The sequence below is a fragment of the Oncorhynchus mykiss genome, chromosome 19 (genome assembly GCF_057628025.1).
Source record: "Oncorhynchus mykiss isolate SJ-2025 chromosome 19, ASM5762802v1, whole genome shotgun sequence".
In the NCBI taxonomy this organism is placed as follows: domain Eukaryota; kingdom Metazoa; phylum Chordata; class Actinopteri; order Salmoniformes; family Salmonidae; genus Oncorhynchus; species Oncorhynchus mykiss.
This window is the reverse complement of record NC_143040.1, coordinates 72422701-72446749: the sequence shown is the minus strand read 5'-3', so window position 1 is coordinate 72446749 and position 24049 is coordinate 72422701. Positions and strand designations below refer to the sequence as shown.

Genomic DNA, 24049 nt, shown 5'->3' with positions numbered 1-24049 from the left:
ACTAGGCAACATCCAACCACAGATAGTTTGGGCTGATTGGCAAAGACTAGACCACAGCCAACCACAGATAGTTTGGGCTGCTGATTGGCAAAGACTAGACCACATCCAACCACAGATAGTTTGGGCTGCTGATTGGCAAAGACTAGGCCACATCCAACCACAGATAGTTTGGGCTGCTGATTGGCAAAGACTAGGCCACAGCCAACCACAGATAGTTTGGGCTGATTGGCAAAGACTAGGCAACAGCCAACCACAGATAGTTTGGGTTGATTGGCAGAGACTAGGCAACAGCCAACCACAGATAGTTTGGGCTGAGTTTTTCTCACCTGTTTCAGTAGATAGCCCCTTTTCAGGACTTTCCCACTTAGTTCCATGGCTGATAAGGAAGTCTCAGCCTTCACGCTGCCTCTTTTCTTAAAGTTCTCTGACTGGGAGAGACAACACGGACACATTCACAAGGAAATACAGTAGGACATCTGGTTTAGACACTGTCTAAAGCACAACAGTACATGTGAATCAATCAGTGAATCAGTCAGTGAATCAATCAGTGAATCAGTCAGTGAATCAAAACAGTGAATCAATAGGTGAATCAGTCAGTGAATCAGTCAGTGAATCAATCTACCTTCATGGAGAGAAGGGGTTACTGCTATAACTAGGGACAGTCACTCACAAAGCTGTAGAGAGCAGTGGAGTCATCCAGGAACTGCTCACTGAGTCCATGGCTGCGCTGAGCCTCAACGCTCCTCAGACCTACAGGGCGTAGGAAACCTTCCTCCAGGACGGCCGAGGACAGAGTCACAGCCTCTACACGGGTCAGAGCCAGCTGATTGAACACCAGCCAGTCCACCACCGCAGAACCTGGAGAGAGAGAGAGAGAGAGAGAGAGAGAGAGAGAGAGAGAGAGAGAGAGGGGGAAGGAGAAAGAGAGGGAGAAAGAGTATGAGAGAAGGGGAGAGAGAGAGAGAGAGAGAGAGAGAGAGAGGGGGAAGGAGAAAGAGAGGGAGAGAGAGAGGAGAGAGAGAGAGAGAGAGAGAGAGAGAGAGAGAGAGAGAGGGGAAGGAGAAAGAGAGGGAGAGAGAGAGGGAGAGAGAGAGAGAGAGAGAGAGAGGGGGAAGGAGAAAGAGAGGGAGAGAGAGAGAGGGAGAGGGAGAGGGGGGTGGGAGAGAGAGAGCGAGGGGGAAGGAGAAAGAGAGGGAGAAAGAGTATGAGAGAGAGAGGGGGAAGGAGAAAGAAAGGGAAGGAGAAAGAGAGGGAGAAAGAGTATGAGAGAGGGGGGAGAGAGAGAGAGAGAGAGAGAGAGAGAGAGAGAGGAGAGAGAGAGAGAGGGAGAGAGAGAGGGAAAGAGTATGAGAGGGAAAGGGAAGGAGAAAGAGAGGGAGAAAGAGTGTGAGAGAGAGAGGGGGGAGAGAGAGAGAGAGAGGGAGAGAGAGAGGGAGAAAGAGTATGAGCGAGAGAGGGTGGGAAGAGAGAGAGAGAGAGGGAAAGGGAAGGAGAAAGAGTATGAGCGAGAGAGGTGGGGAAGAGAGAGAGAGAGAGGGAGAGAGAAGGGGGAGAAGGAGAGAGAGAGAGAGAGGATCCACACCACCAGCACCACTGTCATTACATCCATCCACAACAATCTCAGAGATCCCCTCCACCAACAGCACCAACAGCAGTAGTATGTTCAACTGGGATCACATACACACATGTCTGTTAAGTGGGATATACACTGAGTATACAAAACATGAAGAACTCTTTCCATGACATAGACTGACCAGGTGAATCCAGGTGAACGCTATGATCCCTTATTGATGTCACTTGTTAAATCCACTTCAATCAGTGTAGAATGAAGGGGAGGAGACAAAGGATTTTTAAATATTGAGACAATTGAGACATGGATTGTGTAAGTGTGCCATTCAGAGGGTGAATGGGCAAGACAAAAGATTGAAGTGCTTTTGAATGGGGGTATGGTAGCAGGTGCCCCGGTTTGTGTCAAGAACTGCAACGCTGCAGGGTTTTTCATGCTCAACAGATTCCCATGTGTATCAAGAATGGTTTACCACCCAAAGGACATCCAGCCAATTTGACACAACTGTGGGAAGCATTGGAGTCAACATGGGCCAGCATCCCTGTGGAATGCTTTCGACACCTTGTAGAGTCCATGTCCCTGACAAATTGAGACTATTCTGAGGACACAAAGGGGGTGCAGCAACTCAATATTAGGAAGGTGTTCTTAATGTTTGGTTCACTCACTGTATGTCAGGCTGTGTGTCAGAGCGTCTCACCTGAGAAGCAGTTGCTGTAGGAGCTTCCCTGTTCGTTGTGGCTGGTCAGCTTGATGCCACTGTGGACATCATACATGGAGTCCACTACCTGGCTGGGAGAAGGAAGGACAACACACCATGTCAGCTAGACACAATTCACCTCTTAGCTCTTCCCCTTGGCCCTAACTCTTTAGCTGGAATGGCTTCACTACTGACCAGCTGTGTGACTGTATTTATGGAAGAGCGTCACTATTGACCAGCTGTGTGACTGTCTTTATGGAATAGCTTCACTATTGACCAGCTGTGTGACTGTCTTTATGGAAGAGCGTCACTTGACCAGCTGTGTGACTGTCTTTATGGAAGAGCGTCACTACTGACCAGCTGTGTGACTGTCTTTAAAGAATAGCTTCACTACTGACCAGCTGTGTGACTGTCTTTATGGAAGAGCGTCACTTGACCAGCTGTGTGACTGTCTTTATGGAAGAGCGTCACTAATGACCAGCTGTGTGACTGTCTTTATGGAATAGCGTCACTATTGACCAGCTGTGTGACTGTCTTTATGGAATAGCTTCACTATTGACCAGCTGTGTGACTGTCTTTATGGAATAGCTTCACTATTGACCAGCTGTGTGACTGTCTTTATGGAATAGCTTCACTATTGACCAGCTGTGTGACTGTCTTTATGGAATAGCTTCACTATTGACCAGCTGTGTGACTGTCTTTATGGAAGAGCGTCACTATTGACCAGCTGTGTGACTGTCTTTATGGAAGAGCGTCACTTGACCAGCTGTGTGACTGTCTTTATGGAAGAGCGTCACTACTGACCAGCTGTGTGACTGTCTTTAAAGAATAGCTTCACTACTGACCAGCTGTGTGACTGTCTTTATGGAAGAGCGTCACTTGACCAGCTGTGTGACTGTCTTTATGGAAGAGCGTCACTACTGACCAGCTGTGTGACTGTCTTTATGGAATAGCTTCACTATTGACCAGCTGTGTGACTGTCTTTATGGAATAGCGTCACTATTGACCAGCTGTGTGACTGTCTTTGTGGAATAGCTAAAGACTTCACTCATGTGACTAATAGACTAAATGCAACCAAGCAGGCAACGTTATTACAACCAGTTTCTAACCATGTAATCTGGTTGTAATAAGGTCATTTTAACCAGTGTTGATGGTTGGGGAAAGTCTTTCAGCCAAGGCTCCTAAAGTGTCTCACTTCAGGCTGACGCTGTGTAGTTGTAGTGACCGGTGCCCAGTGGTTTTAGACTGGCTCGGGGTAGGAGAGTCAGCTGGGCGGAGCTTCTCCACCGCTGCACCGATATCCGCTGCCCATTGGTCACGCTCCTCCCGAGAACACGCCTCCAGGAAGTACTCGGCAGAACTCTTGGTTTGCAGTTTGAACACCAGCTGAGGTACAGTAAACAACAAAGAAGACCAACAGATGATGTTGAATTCCTGAAGATTACATCTTAACCCCAAGATGATATCATGATGCGTCCAACAGCATCGAGAGATGTATCCAACACACCTTTGAAAACTATGAAAAGCGCACTGTATCTACGATGATAGCGTCAAGTGGTCTAAGGTTGAAACTACTCTAATTAAAAAAAATGCTATTTATGACGGGATGTCCCCGGGCCTTGCATTCTCTAGTATGATTTCAGCAGGAAGCAAAAAGCTGGGCTGGGCTCAACAGAGGTGAGACACTCCCACTTCGCAGCCTGTTTTCGACAATACAACACGTAATCTATTGACACATCTAGCGATATATCCTCAGGGCAACAGTTTCAGAGACATGAACAGCATACACTATATAATGCTATTCTATTAGAATAGAATCATAATTCTAGAATATAATCATAAATTCTATAATATAATCATGATTCTGTTCTAATCACATAGATCAGCATTATAACCATGATGTAGTATATGTATAATATGTAATTCTATGATTTGATTGCTGTTCAACAGCCATAATGTCACTGATTCCAGACGAGGTAAACGTAAAAGGGGCTTGTACATTAACTCACCGGGCGGTTGTCATACTCCAGAAACGGACAAGAGATTTTACAATCGGTCAACATGATCCTCCCGCGTTGACAGGAGTCTCTCTTCCCTCCGTCATATTTATAGTAGAGCAACTGGTCTGGATAGAGTACAAACCAGCGAGCCTTCCAGTTGTGAACTACATGGCCCTAGAGTTACAATTAGAAAATATATATTCATTAAAATGCATTCTATGCATTTTATAACTACTCAGTTAAAACAATGTTATAACACATTTATGAATAATAGTCAAATGAAATGCGCGTCATGTGGACATATAACGGTTTATTTAATCTTACCCGTTTCACAAGGAATCCCTCTTTGAGGATAGGGTTCTTCTGATCTTCTTCCATAGTCAGTCAGTTGTTCTACCTCAACTCGGGTCTCGAAGCATGGTTTATCTCTCACCTGGCTGCTGCGTCATCTGGTACACACCCAGCCAGCACAGAACTCTCAGAACATCGGAATGCAGGAAAAACTCCGTGGCACCAAGTCAAATATGTATATATGATCCCCTCTTTCCACAAAGGGCTTCTCTATTTGACATATAAAGGTACATTCCGATTAAGTCGACACATGCAGAGTATAAGTGAATCCAGTCTCCGCAAAAATCAGGGACAGTAATGAGTATCGTCGGTTACATGCAGACAATAATAGGCACATGAATATATTAGTTCGCCGTAAACGTTTTACATGCTTTACAAAAATAACAATTTCCCTAATAATCCTGTTTACATGATCACTTCTGAAATCAGGTCTGGTGGGAATGTAAATAAACGTTCTACCAAGTTTAATAATATCGAATCATTGGTGTGCATGTAAACGTACTCCTTTCCTTTGTATTTCTATCGCGCTGTAGTGCAGGTATTTAGCGCCTCGGGTTAAATACGGCCAAATGTAAAATACAACATCTTGTTTGTGGATCTGCTCGCGACAGAGAACGGCAACCCAAAGGCAGGCAGATGGTGAATATTAAGTCGTTTCATCTTACTGTCCAAAGGGAATGTTTTCAGCAGGCTATACACTCCTATAGTCACTTGACACCTGGATCACACCGAGAGAGGAATGTTGCGCAAAATGGTCCTCAACATTCACCTTCTGCTACCATTTCTGCCAAGCCGTCTATGCATACAGTTTGAATGCACACAGTTTGAGCATACAGTTTGAAGCATACAGTTTGATGCACACAGTTTGATGCACACAGTTTGATGCATAGGTTCGATAAATCCAACCTATGCACCACACAGAGTGCACTGCAACTGTCTCTGCAACGCAACACTGCGAGGCAAACACAGCGTTCCATTGGAAATGAATGTACTGTTCTGGTGTACCAAAAATGAAAAAAATTATTGTTTGGTGTGATCTAGGCGTTACTCTTAGTGACGTGTACACCGATCAAAAAATATCAAACGCAACATGCACCATTTTTCACTGCAACTGTCTTTGCAAGGCAAACACAGCGTTCCATTGGAAATTAATGTACTGTGGGGATTTGGGCCTAGTCTATGGATTTCACATGATATGCATCTGTTGGTAACAGATGACGGGGATTTGGGCCTAGTCTATGGGTTTCACATGATATGCATCTGTTGGTAACAAATGACAGGGATTTGGGCCTAGTCTATGGATTTCACATGATATGCATCTGTTGGTAACAAATGACGGGGATTTGCGCCTAGTCTATGGATTTCACATGATATGCATCTGTTGGTAACAGATGACGGGGATTTGGGCCTAGTCTATGGATTTCACATGATATGCATCTGTTGGTAACAGATGACGGGGATTTGGGCCTAGTCTATGGATTTCACATGATATGCATCTGTTGGTAACAGATGACGGGGATTTGGGCCTAGTCTATGGGTTTCACATGATATGCATCTGTTGGTAACAAATGACGGGGATTTGGGCCTAGTCTATGGATTTCACATGATATGCATCTGTTGGTAACAGATGACGGGGATTTGGGCCTAGTCTATGGATTTCACATGATATGCATCTGTTGGTAACAGATGACGGGGATTTGGGCCTAGTCTATGGATTTCACATGATATGCATCTGTTGGTAACAGATGACGGGGATTTGGGCCTAGTCTATGGATTTCACATGATATGCATCTGTTGGTAACAGATGACGGGGATTTGGGCCTAGTCTATGGATTTCACATGATATGCATCTGTTGGTAACAGATGACGGGGATTTGGGCCTAGTCTATGGGTTTCACATGATATGCATCTGTTGGTAACAAATGACGGGGATTTGGGCCTAGTCTATGGATTTCACATGATATGCATCTGTTGGTAACAGATGACGGGGATTTGGGCCTAGTCTATGGATTTCACATGATATGCATCTGTTGGTAACAGATGACGGGGATTTGGGCCTAGTCTATGGATTTCACATGATATGCATCTGTTGGTAACAGATGACGGGGATTTGGGCCTAGTCTATGGATTTCACATGATATGCATCTGTTGGTAACAGATGACGGGGATTTGGGCCTAGTCTATGGATTTCACATGATATGCATCTGTTGGTAACAGATGACGGGGATTTGGGCCTAGTCTCGGAGAAGCAGTATATCCTTCACGTAGGACTCATTAAAGAAAAAAATCTTTGTCTAATCTGAGGTGAGTTTATCGCTGTTCTGATTTCCTGAAACTCTTTTCGGTCATAAGAGATGGTAACAGCAACAATTATGTACAATATTACTTACAAACTGGTACTCTGTGTATAGAGCCAAGTTATCGTTACTCAGTACTGGTACTCTGTGTATAGAGCCATGTTATCATTGACTCAGTACTAGTACTCTGTGTATAGAGCCATGTTATCATTGACTCAGTACTGGTACTCTGTGTATAGAGCCAAGTTATCGTTACTCAGTACTGGTACTCTGTGTATAGAGCCATGTTATCATTGACTCAGTACTAGTACTCTGTGTATAGAGCCATGTTATCATTGACTCAGTACTGGTACTCTGTGTATAGAGCCATGTTATCATTGACTCAGTACTGGTACTCTGTGTATAGAGCCATGTTATCATTGACTCAGTACTGGTACTCTGTGTATAGAGCCAAGTTATCGTTACTCAGTACTGGTACTCTGTGTATAGAGCCATGTTATCATTGACTCAGTACTGGTACTCTGTGTATAGAGCCATGTTATCATTGACTCAGTACTGGTACTCTGTGTATAGAGCCATGTTATCATTGACTCAGTACTAGTACTCTGTGTATAGAGCCATGTTATCATTGACTCAGTACTGGTACTCTGTGTATAGATCCATGTTATCGTTACTCAGTACTGGTACTCTGTGTATAGAGCCATGTTATCATTGACTCAGTACTGGTACTCTGTGTATAGAGCCATGTTATCATTGACTCAGTACTAGTACTCTGTGTATAGAGCCATGTTATCATTGACTCAGTACTAGTACTCTGTGTATAGAGCCATGTTATCATTGACTCAGTACTGGTACTCTGTGTATAGATCCATGTTATCGTTACTCAGTACTGGTACTCTGTGTATAGAGCCATGTTATCATTGACTCAGTACTGGTACTCTGTGTATAGAGCCATGTTATCATTGACTCAGTACTGGTACTCTGTGTATAGAGCCATGTTATCATTGACTCAGTACTGGTACTCTGTGTATAGAGCCATGTTATCATTGACTCAGTACTGGTACTCTGTGTATAGAGCCATGTTATCATTGACTCAGTACTGGTACTCTGTGTATAGAGCCATGTTATCATTGACTCAGTACTGGTACTCTGTGTATAGAGCCATGTTATCATTGACTCAGTACTGGTACTCTGTGTATAGAGCCATGTTATCATTGACTCAGTACTGGTACTCTGTGTATAGAGCCATGTTATCATTGACTCAGTACTGGTACTCTGTGTATAGAGCCATGTTATCATTGACTCAGTACTGGTACTCTGTGTATAGAGCCATGTTATCATTGACTCAGTACTGGTACTCTGTGTATAGAGCCATGTTATCATTGACTCAGTACTGGTACTCTGTGTATAGAGCCATGTTATCATTGACTCAGTACTGGTACTCTGTGTATAGAGCCATGTTATCATTGACTCAGTACTGGTACTCTGTGTATAGAGCCATGTTATCATTGACTCAGTACTGGTACTCTGTGTATAGAGCCATGTTATCATTGACTCAGTACTGGTACTCTGTGTATAGAGCCAAGTTATCATTACTCAGTACTGGTACTCTGTGTATAGAGCCATGTTATCATTGACTCAGTACTAGTACTCTGTGTATAGAGCCATGTTATCATTGACTCAGTACTGGTACTCTGTGTATAGAGCCATGTTATCATTGACTCAGTACTGGTACTCTGTGTATAGAGCCATGTTATCATTGACTCAGTACTGGTACTCTGTGTATACAGCCATGTTATCATTGACTCAGTACTGGTACTCTGTGTATACAGCCATGTTATCATTGACTCAGTACTGGTACTCTGTGTATACAGCCATGTTATCATTGACTCAGTACTAGTACTCTGTGTATATAGCCATGTTATCATTGACTCAGTACTGGTACTCTGTGTATAGAGCCATGTTATCATTGACTCAGTACTGGTACTCTGTGTATATAGCCATGTTATCATTGACTCAGTACTGGTACTCTGTGTATAGAGCCATGTTATCATTGACTCAGTACTGGTACTCTGTGTATAGAGCCATGTTATCATTGACTCAGTACTGGTACTCTGTGTATAGAGCCATGTTATCATTGACTCAGTACTGGTACTCTGTGTATAGAGCCATGTTATCATTGACTCAGTACTGGTACTCTGTGTATAGAGCCATGTTATCATTGACTCAGTACTGGTACTCTGTGTATAGAGCCATGTTATCATTGACTCAGTACTGGTACTCTGTGTATAGAGCCATGTTATCATTGAATCAGTACTGGTACTCTGTGTATAGATCCATGTTATCATTGACTCAGTACTGGTAGTTATCGTTACTCATTGTGTATTTATTGTTACGTGTTATCACTTTTCTATTATTTCTCTATTTTCTTTCTCTCTGCATTGTGGGAAAAGGGCCTGTAAGTAAACATTTCACTGTTGTTTACACAGTATGTCACAACTAAAATTAGATTTTGATCTCTCTTTTACTCCATGTGTAACTCTGTGTCGTTGTATGTGTCGAACTGCTTTGCTTTATCTTGGCCAGGTCGCAATTGTAAACGAGAACTTGTTCTCAACTTGCCTACCTGGTTAAATAAAGGTGAAATAAAATAAATAAATAAAATTGTATGAACACTAGCCACAATGACTTTGTGGCTGTGCTATCTAGTCAAACCCATTTCAAAGCAGCAGTACTGAACGCGTTTACCAGACCCCAGCGGCAAGATCGGTGGGACCATTCTAGCCAATGAGAGGGCAGATACGCGTGTGAACAATAAGCGCAACTCCTTTATTGTGATTTTCTCAAAGTTGCCGGGATGTCACGTGTTCTACTTATATCATCAGTAAATTACACTCGTAAAAACCTAAGCGTTACAAAACTTATATTCGATCAAATCATCAAATAAGCATTTACATTTTTTTTTGCACGCGAGCACACACCCATAGATTATCAGTCGTTGCGCTAACGCTAGTTAGCATTGGCTCGCAAAACTACCACTAACTTTCTTCATACCGGACACAAAGACATAAAAAACAGTATCCACAAGTTCATCTGGGAAGAGTCAGGGGCTTGCATTCCAAAGACACACCTTATCCCCTCAGCCCTCAAATTAAGTGGACACTTCTGATGATTTATCATGACGTCTGATGAGTATATACTTGCAAGGGGGAGAGAGGAAGGAATGTTTTTTTAAACGGACCGGCCTTGCCCGGAACTTCGTCACTCCCTCGTTGTGTTTTCAGCCACCGGTTGCTTGACATGCGGTACAGTCAATTATGAGTGCATGTCTACTTATATTAACTATATGATTATTAATTTACGTCTACTGTATGATAGCTAGAAAATTAATAATCTTTAGCCTGCCTAGCTGGAACTTCTGAAGAAGGGAAATGTTTTATTTCTACAATTTCCAAAAGATAACCAAACAAAAACATTATTACTTTTACGAGATGTGTTTGTGCCATAATGTGCATTAGTAGCACAATTTCTAACCACTTTACATTCGTTTTTACTTACACCTGTATGTTGACTTATCCATATTCACGTTGAGGCTTTAAGTTTCGGCTGACTTTTCTTAGCGGATGTACGATCATCGCGAATTGAATTATGGGGCATTTCAGGCCCCGAAGTGAACATAATTGTACACTCGCAAACTCGATCAAAAACGAAGGCTGAGGTGCTTACGTTGCGAACGTCCCTTGTTTTCTAATCGTTTGGGACGATGTCCAAGATGTTGACGGGATTCCCCTAAAGGTAAGTGTCTTTTTTGAAACGCAACAAAAGCCTCAAAATCCCCAAGTATCACTTTAACCAAATTCTACACTCTCTCATTGACGCCACCTGTCGGAGAAGACAGATTTTGGGCCCAGTTATCCCTCTCGCTTCGCCTCTTCCTCTCTGACCAGACATATTCATTAGTTAACTTCATAGAGCATTTAGAAAAATGTTTTGCAACAGAAAAGAAAGCAGGTGTTTCTTATTGGACATACGTAACCTATACTGTTCATAGTACCGCCCACAATTTCAGCTCAACACCCGTTGAATATGGCTGGTGTCAGTAAGCGTCGTCAAAAAAACCTAATTAAATGATTGCCAGTGTTGTGGAAAATATGTCAAATAAATACTACTCAGATACCGCAGCTTGTGAATTCAATTAGACTTTTATTACAGAGAACAACAAAAGCCGAGCATCTCCATGGAAGAACTGCCTCCTCATTCTTAGCGCTTGGCTTTTATACAGTTTTACCTTTACATAATGATGTCATCACCCCCATTTGCTTTGTTACATAGTTTCCATGATCTTATTGGCTCAGATATTGGCGCATAGATTCTATTGGTGGCATGACATGCCCCTTGGCTAATGTTCCTGTCCAAAGGTCTTTAAAAGTTCAGACCTACATTATCAATGTATGGTTAACTTATATGCGTGTCCAGTAGCCTTCACAAGATCAGATATGGCCCAGACCAGTCACGTCTTGTTAGTTTACCTTGCCTCATCTACACAGATTCTGCTAACGTTCTGTTCTTTACATGTCCAATAGTCAATTCGATGTTGATCTAGCTTTGTACACACACATGGGTTTAGCTTTCATTCTGCTTACCCATGTCTAATATTTAAGCTTATATTGATTATTCTTTCTACTTAAAAAAGAACAGTATAGGTTACTGAAAATCATCAGACGACTGGAAAATCTCCAACACCAGCAGGCACTGTTCCTAGGCCGTCATTGAAAATAAGAAATTTGTTCTCTTGCCTGGTTAAATAAAGGTAAAATAAAAAAAATAAAGTAGCTAGTGAAATTTAGCCAGTTAGCTTGAGGGCTTGACTGCCATTGTGATGGTCAGAACGCTCGGATCAAACCTTGATTTCTTTCTTCGCTCACGCTCCTCTCTGCTCTGTGGAATCTGACTTTGCGGCAGTGTTATCTAGTGGAAACCGTCCTCTCCTGTCTGAGAGAGCGAACACATGTTCATGGAAAACAAGGTATGTGTTAATAAAAACAGTTTAGTCGTCCTCTAAAACTATATACACTGAATAAAAAAATAAACAACATGCAAAAATGTCAATGATTTTACTGACTTACAGTTCATAAAAGGAAATCAGTCCATTTAAATAAATGCATTATTATTATATAATATATGGATTTCACATGACTGGGCAGGGGCGCAGCCATGGGTGGACCTGGGAGGGCATAGGCCCACCCATTTGGGAGCCGGTCCACCCACTGGGGAGTCAGGCCCAGGCAATCGAAATGTGTTTTTTCAAAGTCAGACTATGCTACAATGCAACCTGTCTTTTTTATTTATAAATCCACTGGTTAACATTGTGTGTATAGAGTGAAATGTATATTTAAAGACATTGTAACCATTGTTTGCACAGCCCTGATGGGGTAGTTCACTAAACTACAGAGGATGTTGCCCTGCTATGGTAGTTCACTAAACTACAGAGGATGTTGTCCTGCTATGGTAGTTCACTAAACTACAGAGGATGTTGCCCTGCTATGGTAGTTCACTAAACTACAGAGGATGTTGTCCTGCTATGGTAGTTCACTAAACTACAGAGGATGTTGTCCTGCTATGGTAGTTCACTAAACTATAGAGGATGTTGCCCTGCTATGGTAGTTCACTAAACTATAGAGCATGTTGCCCTGCTATGGTAGTTCACTAAACTATATAGCATGTTGCCCTGCTATGGTAGTTCACTCAACTACAGAGGATGGTGTCCAGCCCTGCTATAGTAGTTCACTCAACTACAGAGGATGTTGTCCTGCTATAGTAGTTCACTAAACTACAGACGATGGTGTCCAGCCCTGCTATAGTAGTTCACTAAACTACGGAGGATGTTGTCCTGCTATAGTAGTTCACTAAACTACAGAGCATGTTGTCCTGCTATGGTAGTTCACTAAACTACAGAGGATGTTGCCCTGCTATAGTAGTTCACTAAACTACAGAGGATGTTGTCCTGCTATGGTAGTTCACTCAACTACAGAGCATGTTGTCCAGCCCTGCTATAGTAGTTCACTAAACTACAGAGGATGTTGTCCTGCTATAGTAGTTCACTAAACTACAGAGGATGTTGTCCTGCTATGGTAGTTCACTCAACTACAGAGCATGTTGTCCAGCCCTGCTATAGTAGTTCACTAAACTACAGAGGATGTTGTCCTGCCCTGCTATAGTAGTTCACTAAACTACAGAGGATGTTGCCCTGCCCTGCTATAGTAGTTCACTAAACTACAGAGGATGCTGTCCTGCTATAGTAGTTCACTAAACTACAGAGGATGTTGTCCTGCTATAGTAGTTCACTAAACTACAGAGCATGTTGTCCTGCTATAGTAGTTCACTAAACTACAGAGGATGTTGCCCAGCCCTGCTATAGTAGTTCACTAAACTACAGAGGATGCTGTCCTGCTATAGTAGTTCACTAAACTACAGAGGATGTTGTCCTGCTATAGTAGTTCACTAAACTACAGAGGATGGTGTCCTCCTATAGTAGTTCACTAAACTACAGAGGATGTTGTCCTGCTATAGTAGTTCACTAAACTACAGAGGATGGTGTCCAGCCCTGCTATAGTAGTTGTGTGATTCCAAGTTTTTGGTTTCCCATTGTTTCTGGGAACAAAGTCGTGTAAGTTTCCAGACTGGTAAAACATAACGTTTTGTTTTTAAATACGTTATGAGAAAGGAAGTGACACTTTTCTGGGAACATATATTTTTAGGTTGCAGGGAGGTTCTGAGAACATTTTACTATGTTTTCCCTTAAAGGTTACCTGGGAGGTTTTAACATTCTGAGATTGGAAATGATTCGGTTATGTTGAAGGTAATTAAATAACATTCTGAGAACATGTTTCAAAAACACTTTTTAATAACACTGCTAGCTTAGTTTGGGTTAAGTATTTTAAACTTCAAGCACAGATAGGACACATTGACATTTATTCGCTTAGGCATTACTCATGCAAACACCTCTTTTTTTAAAGTGGCACGGCATCAATCTTCTGTTCTCTATCCATGGAATTAGTCCACTGTGCCACCAGGATGGAGCTAGCATGCCAAGTTTTATGTTTTTTTTTTTTTAAACTCATACAAAGCTGTTCATTTTAGTGTATTCAAACAGACCCCATTTCAAAGGAAACAAGCCCTATTAATTAAGATCAGGTGTGGCCAATTAGTGGGCGTGGCGAAAAACACCTGAACACACTTAACAAGATAGAGGATAGAGTTTTGTTGACGCTAAGAATGGAATCTATGTTTTTAAAAAAATAACATTCTTAGGCGTTTTCTTGTAGTTTTTATAGGTCTTCTTAACGTTCTCGTAACAATTTAAGAACATGACTTCAAATAGAACCACGAGGAAACCTTAAGCAGAATGTTTTTTTTAAATATGAATTTTTATTTTTTACATTCTATGATTTCTTAACGTTCTCTGAACTATTTGAGAGCATTCCCAATGTCAAACCAGTTGGAGAATGTTCCTACAACATTGAAATGAAAGCGTTCTGTTAAAGTAACGAAATACCAGGATTATTATTATTATTATTTTTTGGGGGGGGACAAGTTCCTTGCCAAAGTGCTGAGAATGTTCCAATGCCAAGCAACTATCCTGCACCATTCCCAGAAAGTTGTGGAAAGATTGTATGCAAAATAACCAAAGGACAACCCCACTCTCACCAAACTCTAGGAAACATATGGTTCTCAGAACTTTATGTGTTAGCTGGGAGTCACACTTGGACAAGTTCAGGTACATAAGAATGAGAAGCCTAGTCTTTTTAGGATTGAGTGAAATAGGGAGACAATATATATATATATATATATATTAACTTAATTATATTAAGGGTTTAGTCTTTGAATAGAGGATTGTGTACATTACCTTGGCTTCCTGTTGGTTAACTCTTGATGCCTTGTCTTGTTTAAAGAGACTGAATACAGCAGGATTATTGATAGATTTATTTTGTCTTCAACGTTTTAATTGACTAGCCAAACTAAACTACCTTTAAGAGCCTCTGTAGAATAACCTCTGTTATTTTTTTTTGTTAGAAATAAGAAGACGAAACAAGGATATTTTATTTTCAAATTAAGAGTAGGCTGTGCATTTGTGAAATAATCTACTTTGAAGGAATAATGATTTTATTTGATGTAAATACTATTTTTGTTGTTTTTCTTCTGAGTTTTTTGTGGCAAAATTAAGAAAAGACACTGCATCAAGACCTATTTTGAACATGGACTTATTCTACCATCAAATATGAAGTAAGTGGAAGTGCATTCTCCGCCTTAGTAACCCTCCAGGCGCACCCTCTCCAACTTCTGATTCAGAACCACTGGCATTCTCCTCTTTAGTAGCCCTCCAGGCGCACCCTCTCCAACTTCTGATTCAGAACCACTGGCATTCTCCTCTTTAGTAGCCCTCCAGGCGCACCCTCTCCAACTTCTGATTCAGAACCACTGGCATTCTCCTTTTTAGTAACCCTCCAGGCGCACCCTCTCCAACTTCTGATTCAGAACCACTGGCATTCTCCTTTTTAGTAACCCTCCAGGCGCACCCTCTCCAACTTCTGATTCAGAACCAATGGCATTCTCCTCTTTAGTAGCCCTCCAGGCACACCCTCTCCAACTTCTGATTCAGAACCACTGGCATTCTCCTCTTTAGTAGCCCTCCAGGCGCACCCTCTCCAACTTCTGATTCAGAACCACTGGCATTCTCCTCTTTAGTAGCCCTCCAGGCACACCCTCTCCAACTTCTGATTCAGAACCACTGGCATTCTCCTCTTTAGTAGCCCTCCAGGCGCACCCTCTCCAACTTCTGATTCAGAACCACTGGCATTCTCCTCTTTAGTAGCCCTCCAGGCGCACCCTCTCCAACTTCTGATTCAGAACCACTGGCATTCTCCTTTTTAGTAACCCTCCAGGCTCACCCTCTCCAACTTCTGATTCAGAACCACTGGCATTCTCCTCTTTAGTAGCCCTCCAGGCACACCCTCTCCAACTTCTGATTCAGAACCACTGGCTTGAAGGAGGGTCGGAAGCGACTGTTCCCAACAGGGCAGTGTCTCGTAATGCGTAAATATCTACGTCAGCCCTGCCGAGCCTCTCCCACATCTGGGCAACCACCCAGGGGGAACAACCCCCTACCCCCTCGGATAGCAGATTCGCATCCGAGGTGCGGCAACTGGGAACATACATCGCCCGAAGTCAGAGAAAATGCACACTGCTCCACAGTTTCGCCACTGTTGCATGATCCAGAGCAACATTGCGCATGGACGACCTTGGTTGAAGCAGACAGCGAGCCTCCCGCCAGGTGCCATTGGTTGATCCATCTGAAGGAGCGGGTTGCCATCTTGAGGACTGAGAAATCATTTTTATTTTTCCCTTTCCAACACTCTCGACCATTATGTCTGAATATGGAGAAGGGACACTTTGTCATTGCACCCACAAGTGTAAGATGCAAATATTTTGACATACATAAACACTGTGAAACTTTGGATTGACAAAACTGTGTATATATGCACCACGGTTAGCCTAAAACACTGTAGCCCAATTGATATACTTCTGTCACAACGAAAGGCTCGGTTTAGGCGGTAAAATGCGTCCCGGTAACCGCTTAGCACCCAGCGCTGGACTCCACGCATTAAAAATAAACCCGGGGGAAAAACGCTAGCACGAAGGTTGTCATACCCGTCAGTCTTCGGGACCAGTACCGGTACCACAGGACCTCGTAACCCAGCTGGAAAAGGGACAGCTCTGAGAGACAATTCATAATTCAATCAAATTCACAGGAATGAAACCATTCGCCTACAGGAATCCATAACCAATATCAACAAGCACCTCATAGGGACTAGTGAACTTCAAGCAGGAATCTGCAATGAAGGCCAGAAATGAGCCATCCATGGGGAAGGAGTGCCCCCTTGTGGAAAGAGAGCGACTCGCACAACATTTTACTCCCACTCTGCCACATTATGTTTTTGTGCTGGTCAAGGGCAGTCAGGTCTGGAGTGAACCAAGGGCTATATATGTTCCTGGTGATATATGACTAACAGAAACGTAATAATGTGTCCCTGAACAAAGGGGGGGGGGGGGGGGGGGGGGGTCAAAATCAAAAGTAACAGTCAGTATCTGGTGTGGCCACCAGCTGCATTAAGTACTGCAATGCATCTCCTCCTCACGGACTGCACCAGATTTGCCAGTTCTTGCTGTGAGATGTTACCCCACTCTTCCACCAAGGCACCTGCAAGTTCCAAGACATTTCTGGGGGGAATGGCCCTAGCCCTCACCCTCTGATCCAACAGGTCCCAGACGTGCTCAATGGGATTGAGATCCGGGCTCTTCGCTGGCCATGGCAGAACACTGACATTTCTGTCTTGCAGGAAATCACACACAGAACGAGCAGTATGGCTGGAGGCATTGTCATGCTGGAGAGTCATGTCAGGATGAGCCTACAGCAAGGGTAACACATGTGGGAGAAGGATGTCTTCCCTGTAACGCACAGCGTTGAGATTGCCTGCAATGACAACAAGCTCAGTCCGATGATGCTGTGACACACCGCCCCAGACCATGACGGACCCTCCACCTCCAAATCGATCCCGCTCCAGAGTACAGGCCTCGGTGTAACGCTCATTCCTTCGACGATAAACGTGAATCCGACCATCACCCCTGGTGAGACAAAACCGCGTCTGGTCAATGACGAGCACTTCTTTCCAGTCCTGTCTGGTCCGGCGACAGTGGATTTGTGCCCATAGGCGACGTTGTTGCCGGTGATGTCTGGTGAGGACCTGCCTTACAACAGGCCTACAAGCCCTTAGTCCAGCCTCTCTCAGCCTATTGTGGACAGTCTGAGCACTGATGGAGTGATTGTGCGTTCCTGTTCTAACTTGGGCAGTTGTTGCCATCCTGTACCTGTCCCGCAGGTGTGATGTTCAGATGTACGAATCCTGTGCAGGTGTTGTTACACGTGGTCTGCCACTGCGAGGACGATCAGCTGTCTATCATGTCTCCCTGTAGCACTGTCTTAGATGTCTAACAGTACAGACATTGCAATTTATTGCCCTGGCCACATCTGCAGTCCTCATGCCTCCTTACAGCATGCCTAAGGCGTGTTCACGCAGATGTGCAGGGATCCTGGGCATCTTTCTTTTGGTGTTTTTCAGAGTCAGTAGAAAGGCCTCTTTAGTGTCCTAAGTTTTCATAACTGGGACCTTAATTGCCTACCTTCTGAAAGCTGTTAGTGTCTTAACGACCGTTCCACAGGTGCATGTTCATTAATTGTTTATGGTTCATTGAACAAAGCATGGGAAACAGTGTTTAAACCCTTTACAATGAAGATCTGTGAAGTTATTTGGATTTTTAAGAATTATCTTTGAAAGACAGGGTCCTGAAAAAGGGCTGTTTCTTTTTTGTTTGTTGCTGAGTTCATATTTACTGATCTCTCAATTCATCACCATCTAGCCCACCCCTTAGAACCAATCCTTCTCCATCTTGCACAACCTTTGTCTAAGTGTGATGCAGAACTACACCACTCTGACACTACCTTTTCTGTTGCTGTTTCTGTGGAACACCAAGCTACGAAATCAAAAATGAGAAATAATGTTATTGAGCGGTTTTAATTTAACAAGGCAAGTCAGTTAAGAACAAATTATTTTTTACAATGACGGCCTACCCCGTCCAAATCCGGACGACGCTGGGCCAATTGTGCTTTGCCAGATTGGAACTCCCAATCACATCCGGATGTGATACATCCTGGAATCGAACCAGGGACTGTAGTGAAGCCTCTTGCACTGAGCTGCAGTGCCTTAGACCGCTGCGCCACTCAGGAGCCCCGAGTGTTGGCTATAGCCTGGGCAGTAGACTGATCCAGCACATATTTTAACACAGACTTACCAGATATTCAGGCTAACTGCCAAGCCAGACACAGAAGATATTTTGTCTCCCAACGCGAATGTGAAAATTGAGGCTTGCTTTCACTTGTCACAGAGAGGACCTTGTTGTCAAGATTGGAGTCTTTTTCCTCAAGGTGTTTCACTCATTGTGGATTTGTACCAAAACAATTTATTCCACATGTCATTACTTTGGGTTTACAAATTAAAGCTGCAATTTGTAACTATTTGGGCAACCTGACCAAATTAACATAGAAATGTGTTATAACTTAAATGGAAGAAGTTTCGTCTTCAGATAAATGTACCTATCTAGGAATTGTAGTTACCAAGCAATACTTATCTCTATTTAAAAATAATGTCCCCTCTCTGATGCATAAACTCAAGGCAAACAAACAATTTTGGAGAACTCTCCCAATTTCCCGACTCGGAAGAATTAATGCCATTAAAATAGTCTTCCTCCCCCACAACTGCATTACCTATTCCAGAACATCCCGGTATTCATACCTAAGTCATTTTATAAAACAACTGGACTCAATTATCAAGTGCTTTATGTGTTCGGACCCCAGGAAGAGTAGCTGCTGTCTTGGCAGGAACTAATGGGGATCCATAATAAACCCCAGGAAGAGTAGCTGCTGCCTTAGCAGGAACAAATGGGGATCCATAATAAACCCCAGGAAGAGTAGCTGTTGCCTTGGCAGGAACTAATGGGGATCCATAATAAACCCCTGGAAGAGTAGCTGCTGCCTTGGCAGGAACTAATGTGGATCAATAATAAACCCCAGGAAGAGTAGCTGCTGTCTTGGCAGGAACTAATGTGGATCCATAATAAACCCCAGGAAGAGTAGCTGCTGTCTTGGCAGGAACTAATGGGGATCCATAATAAACCCCAGGAAGAGTAGCTGCTGCCTTGACAGGAACTAATGGGGATCCATAATAAACCCCAGGAAGAGTAGCTGCTGCCTTGGCAGGAACTAATGGGGATCCATAATAATCCCCAGGAAGAGTAGCCGCTGCCTTGGCAGGAACTAAATGGGGATCCATAATAAACCCCAGGAAGAGTAGCCGCTGCCTTGGCAGTAACTAATGGGGATCCATAATAAACCCCAGGAAGAGTAGCCGCTGCCTTGGCAGGAACTAAATGGGGATCCATAATAAACCCCAGGAAAAGTAGCCGTTGCCTTGGCAGGAACTAAATGGGGATCCATAATAAACCCCAGGAAGAGTAGCCGCTGCCCTTGGCAGGAACTAATGGGGATCCATAATAAACCCCAGGAAGAGTAGCCGCTGCCTTGGCAGGAACTAACGGGGATCCATAATAAACCCCAGGAAGAGTAGCCGCTGCCTTGGCAGGAACTAATGGGGATCCATAATAAACCCCAGGAAGAGTAGCCGCTGCCTTGGCAGGAACTAACGGGGATCCATAATAAACCCCAGGAAGAGTAGCTGCTGCCTTGGCAGGAACTAATGGGGATCCATAATGAATACTAATATCAATCCATTCATCTGGGATTCTAAAACACACAGGAGAGGTAAAAAAAACAAACCTCTGTAAATCCAAGATGGAAGGAGGATTGTCTCTGCCAGATGTTATATTATACTATTGGACCGCTAACCTCCGCGCTGTTCGTTAGCGCTGATAGGCTACAGTTGGCTACGGTTAGCGCTGATATCCTACAGTTAGCGCTGTTCGTTAGCGCTGATAGGCTACAGTTGGCTACGGTTAGCGCTGTTAGTTAGCGCTGATATTCTACAGTTAGCTACGGTTAGCGCTGTTAGTTAGCGCTGATATTCTACAGTTAGCTACGGTTAGCGCTGTTAGTTAGCGCTGATATTCTACAGTTAGCTACGGTTAGCGCTGTTACGTTCTGGCTGGATGAAGCACTTCTGTCGTCTAGCTGGCTTCATATGGAGCGTGAGGATTGCCACCCCTTCTTTATTGGCGCTGTGATTTTGTCCCCCTGTCAATTTAGAGATGTCACTTTTTATAGTAACAATCCTATTATACATAGCACAGTCCGTATCTGCAAAGCAAAATAAGGTCCAGTTTGACCTTAGACCCATGTCATTCATGCTTCCTATTGTCAGGAATCCCTCCTTTGCCCCCTTATAACCTTGATAACACCTTTTGAGCGATGGGGAGCGCTAGGGATCAACACCATAGTCTCGTTTGATTTGCTGAGGGAACCCTATAATCTTCCCAGAAGTCACTACTTCTTCAGATACCTACAGATTAGAAGACTATGTTAGAAAACACCTTCTGACATTTGGGAATACTAAACCTTTCATGTTTGACGGATGCATACTGATATCTCGTCTATATGACGCTTTTAAATCTGTTAGCACATCGCCTACAGATGCCATGAAGGCAAAATGGGAGGAAGAGCTAGGCACTTCCAAGTCTATAGCAGACTGGGGTAATAGCTGGGAGAAGGTCCACACACGCTCCATTAACTCCAGACATCGCCTCATACAATTCAAGATATTACACAGAATACTCTATTCCAAAACGAAGCTGCGTAGGATCCTGATGATTTATTTTCTACCTATAACTCTGGGTCATTTTGTATCTGTCTGTTCTTTTATGTTCATATAAGAATTGCAAATTAGTCTTTTCTACAAAAAAGTACCTAGCCACAATAAAAAATATTTGAGCAATTTTTATTTTTTGTGTGATATAGATCTGTCATTCTCATTGAAAGCCAGCCTAAGAAGTGGTAGAGCTAGATCTGTCATTCTCATTGAAAGCCAGCCTAAGAAGTGGTAGAGCTAGATCTGTCATTCTCATTGAAAGCCAGCCTAAGATGAGGTAGATCTGTTCTGTGTGTGCTATGTCTATGCTTCCCATTTTTTCAGTTTCATTTTTGTTTATTTTTTACCTTTGGGTTTTTGTACACCAGCTGAAAATTACAATATTTTTCACAGCAGTTTAGATGGAACAATTATTCTCTACACTGTACTTGCTTATTTTGTCATAAACTGAAATTAGGCGACGTATGAGAATTTTAGCAATCAGGAAATGGTGGATCGATTTCTGCATAGTGCATTTTAATCACGAGTGTCACTATTTTTTTAACCACCACCCAGAAAGTTGAATGCCACTGTAAATGCCACTGTGATTGCCACTGTGAATGCCGCTGTGATTGCCACTGTGATTGCCACTGTGAATGCCACTGTGAATGCCACTGTGAATGCCACTGTGAATGCCACTGTGATTGCCACTGTGATTGCCACTGTGATTGCCACTGTGAATGCCACTGTGATTGCCACTGTGATTGCCACTGTGAATGCCACTGTGATTGCCACTGTGAATGCCACTGTGATTGCCACTGTGATTGCCACTGTGAATGCCACTGTGATTGCCACTGTGAATGCCACTGTGATTGCCACTGTGAATGCCACTGTGAATGCCACTGTGATTGCCACTGTGAATGCCACTGTGATTGCCACTGTGAATGCCACTGTGAATGCCACTGTGATTGCCACTGTGATTGCCACTGTGATTGCCACTGTGAATGCCACTGTGAATGCCACTGTGATTGCCACTGTGAATGCCACTGTGATTGCCACTGTGATTGCCACTGTTATTGCCACTGTGAATGCCACTGTGAATGCCACTGTGATTGCCACTGTGAATGCCACTGTGAATGCCACTGTGAATGCCACTGTGATTGCCACTGTGATTGCCACTGTGATTGCCACTGTGAATGCCACTGTGAATGCCACTGCGATTGCCACTGCGAATGCCACTGCGATTGCCACTGCGATTCCCACTGTGATTGCCACTGTTATTGCCACTGTTATTGCCACTGTGATTGCCACTGTGATTGCCACTGTGATTGCCACTGTGAATGCCACTGTGATTGCCACTGTGATTGCCACTGGGATTGCCACTGTTATTGCCACTGTGAATGCCACTGTGATTGCCACTGTGATTGCCACTGTGAATGCCACTGTGATTGCATACTTTGTTTCTCATTTTATTCACAGGTCCTCTATTTGCTATACTAGAGGGACATGAAGTCTGATTCCTTCCTCAACATGTGGACCTGCCCTGAGGATGTTGGACACCACTGTTACACCTTCAGCCTTTGTTGATTTCCTGTCAGACTGGTTGTCTTTGAACTCAAGAGGAACACAATGTTCATCAGACTCTCTTTTCACCAGTGGGACTGACTACTCAAACTGGTTGTGAGGTCACAGGAAATAGAGTGATCTGTTACGAGGGGACTGCAAGTCTTTATTGACATTTGTTGTACGGGGTTGTGTAACAGAATAACACAGCTATTTTGCTAGGCCATCTGATACCGTTGGTTTCTGTTGTCGCAGCTGTTCGTGTGTTTTGGACCATATAAACGGCCTGGGAAAGAGGCCACGCTTTCAGGAATTTACATACAGTTATTTAGGAAAACAGCTAACTTCCTGCATTTCTACAAATGTTTCCATAGGCAGAGAAACAGAATGAGTTTTATAGCTAATCTCATGCTAATTCTAGTCTACACATTTTGCCATGGGGCAGAGAAACAGAATGAGTTTTATAGCTAATCTCATGCTAATTCTAGTCTACACATTTTGCCATGGGGCAGAGAAACAGAATGAGTTTTATAGCTAATCTCATGCTAATTCTAGTCTACACATTTTGCCATGGGGCAGAGAAACAGAATGAGTTTTATAGCTAATCTCATGCTAATTCTAGTCTACACATTTTGTCATGGGGCAGAGAAACAGAATGAGTTTCATAGCTAATCTCATGCTTTTCTACACTTTTTTTTTACTATGAGGCTGAAATAAAAGGTTGGTGTCTTAACGCTCATTTACCACACATTTTACTATGGTTTGTGATGTGTTCAAGTACTATTCGATTTTTGGGGGGCGGGGGTTCCCTGAAGATTGGGGCCCTAGGGCACGTGCCTGGTCTCTAATCTGGCCCTGCTGTTATGTCAGGGGTTCCCAAACTTTTTCTGCAAACAACCACAATTTGAAATGAGAAAATGAAGAGAAATAAGTATTTGGTCAATAACAAAAGTTAACCTTGTGAAGACTTACAGAAAACGTTTGACCTCTGTCATTGATAACAAAGGGTATATAACAAAGTATTGAGATAAACTTTTGTTATTGACCAAATACTTATTTTCCACCATAATGTGCAAATACATTCATTAAAAATCCTACAATGTGATTTTCTGGATTTTTTCAAATTTTGTCTGTCATAGTTGAAGTGTACCTATGATGAAAAT

General features: G+C 43.1%; 1 protein-coding gene and 1 long non-coding RNA gene across 3 annotated transcripts in view; one reads left to right on the top strand and one right to left on the bottom strand.

The window, feature by feature from the left end:
• plek2 (pleckstrin 2) overlaps positions 1–5573 on the bottom strand; it is an 8812-nt gene extending 3239 nt beyond the window's left edge. The window contains exons 1-6 of the mRNA XM_090209673.1: positions 4589–5573; positions 4274–4438; positions 3460–3650; positions 2265–2356; positions 671–858; positions 327–428 (exon numbers count right to left, since the gene is read on the bottom strand). Coding sequence (XP_090065799.1) covers positions 327–428; positions 671–858; positions 2265–2356; positions 3460–3650; positions 4274–4438; positions 4589–4642 — 792 coding nt within the window. The 5' untranslated portion in view covers positions 4643–5573. The remainder of the gene's footprint in view (positions 1–326; positions 429–670; positions 859–2264; positions 2357–3459; positions 3651–4273; positions 4439–4588) is intronic.
• On the top strand, positions 3612–23634 carry LOC149975326 (uncharacterized). Of its 2 annotated transcripts, none has more exons than XR_016488696.1 (2): positions 3612–3941; positions 22803–23634. It is a non-coding gene; the product is annotated as an uncharacterized LOC149975326 (long non-coding RNA). The 2 variants fall into 2 exon arrangements; XR_016488697.1 differs by lacking the exon at positions 3612–3941 and adding an exon at positions 11632–11938.
• Positions 23635–24049: the final 415 nt, after the last annotated feature.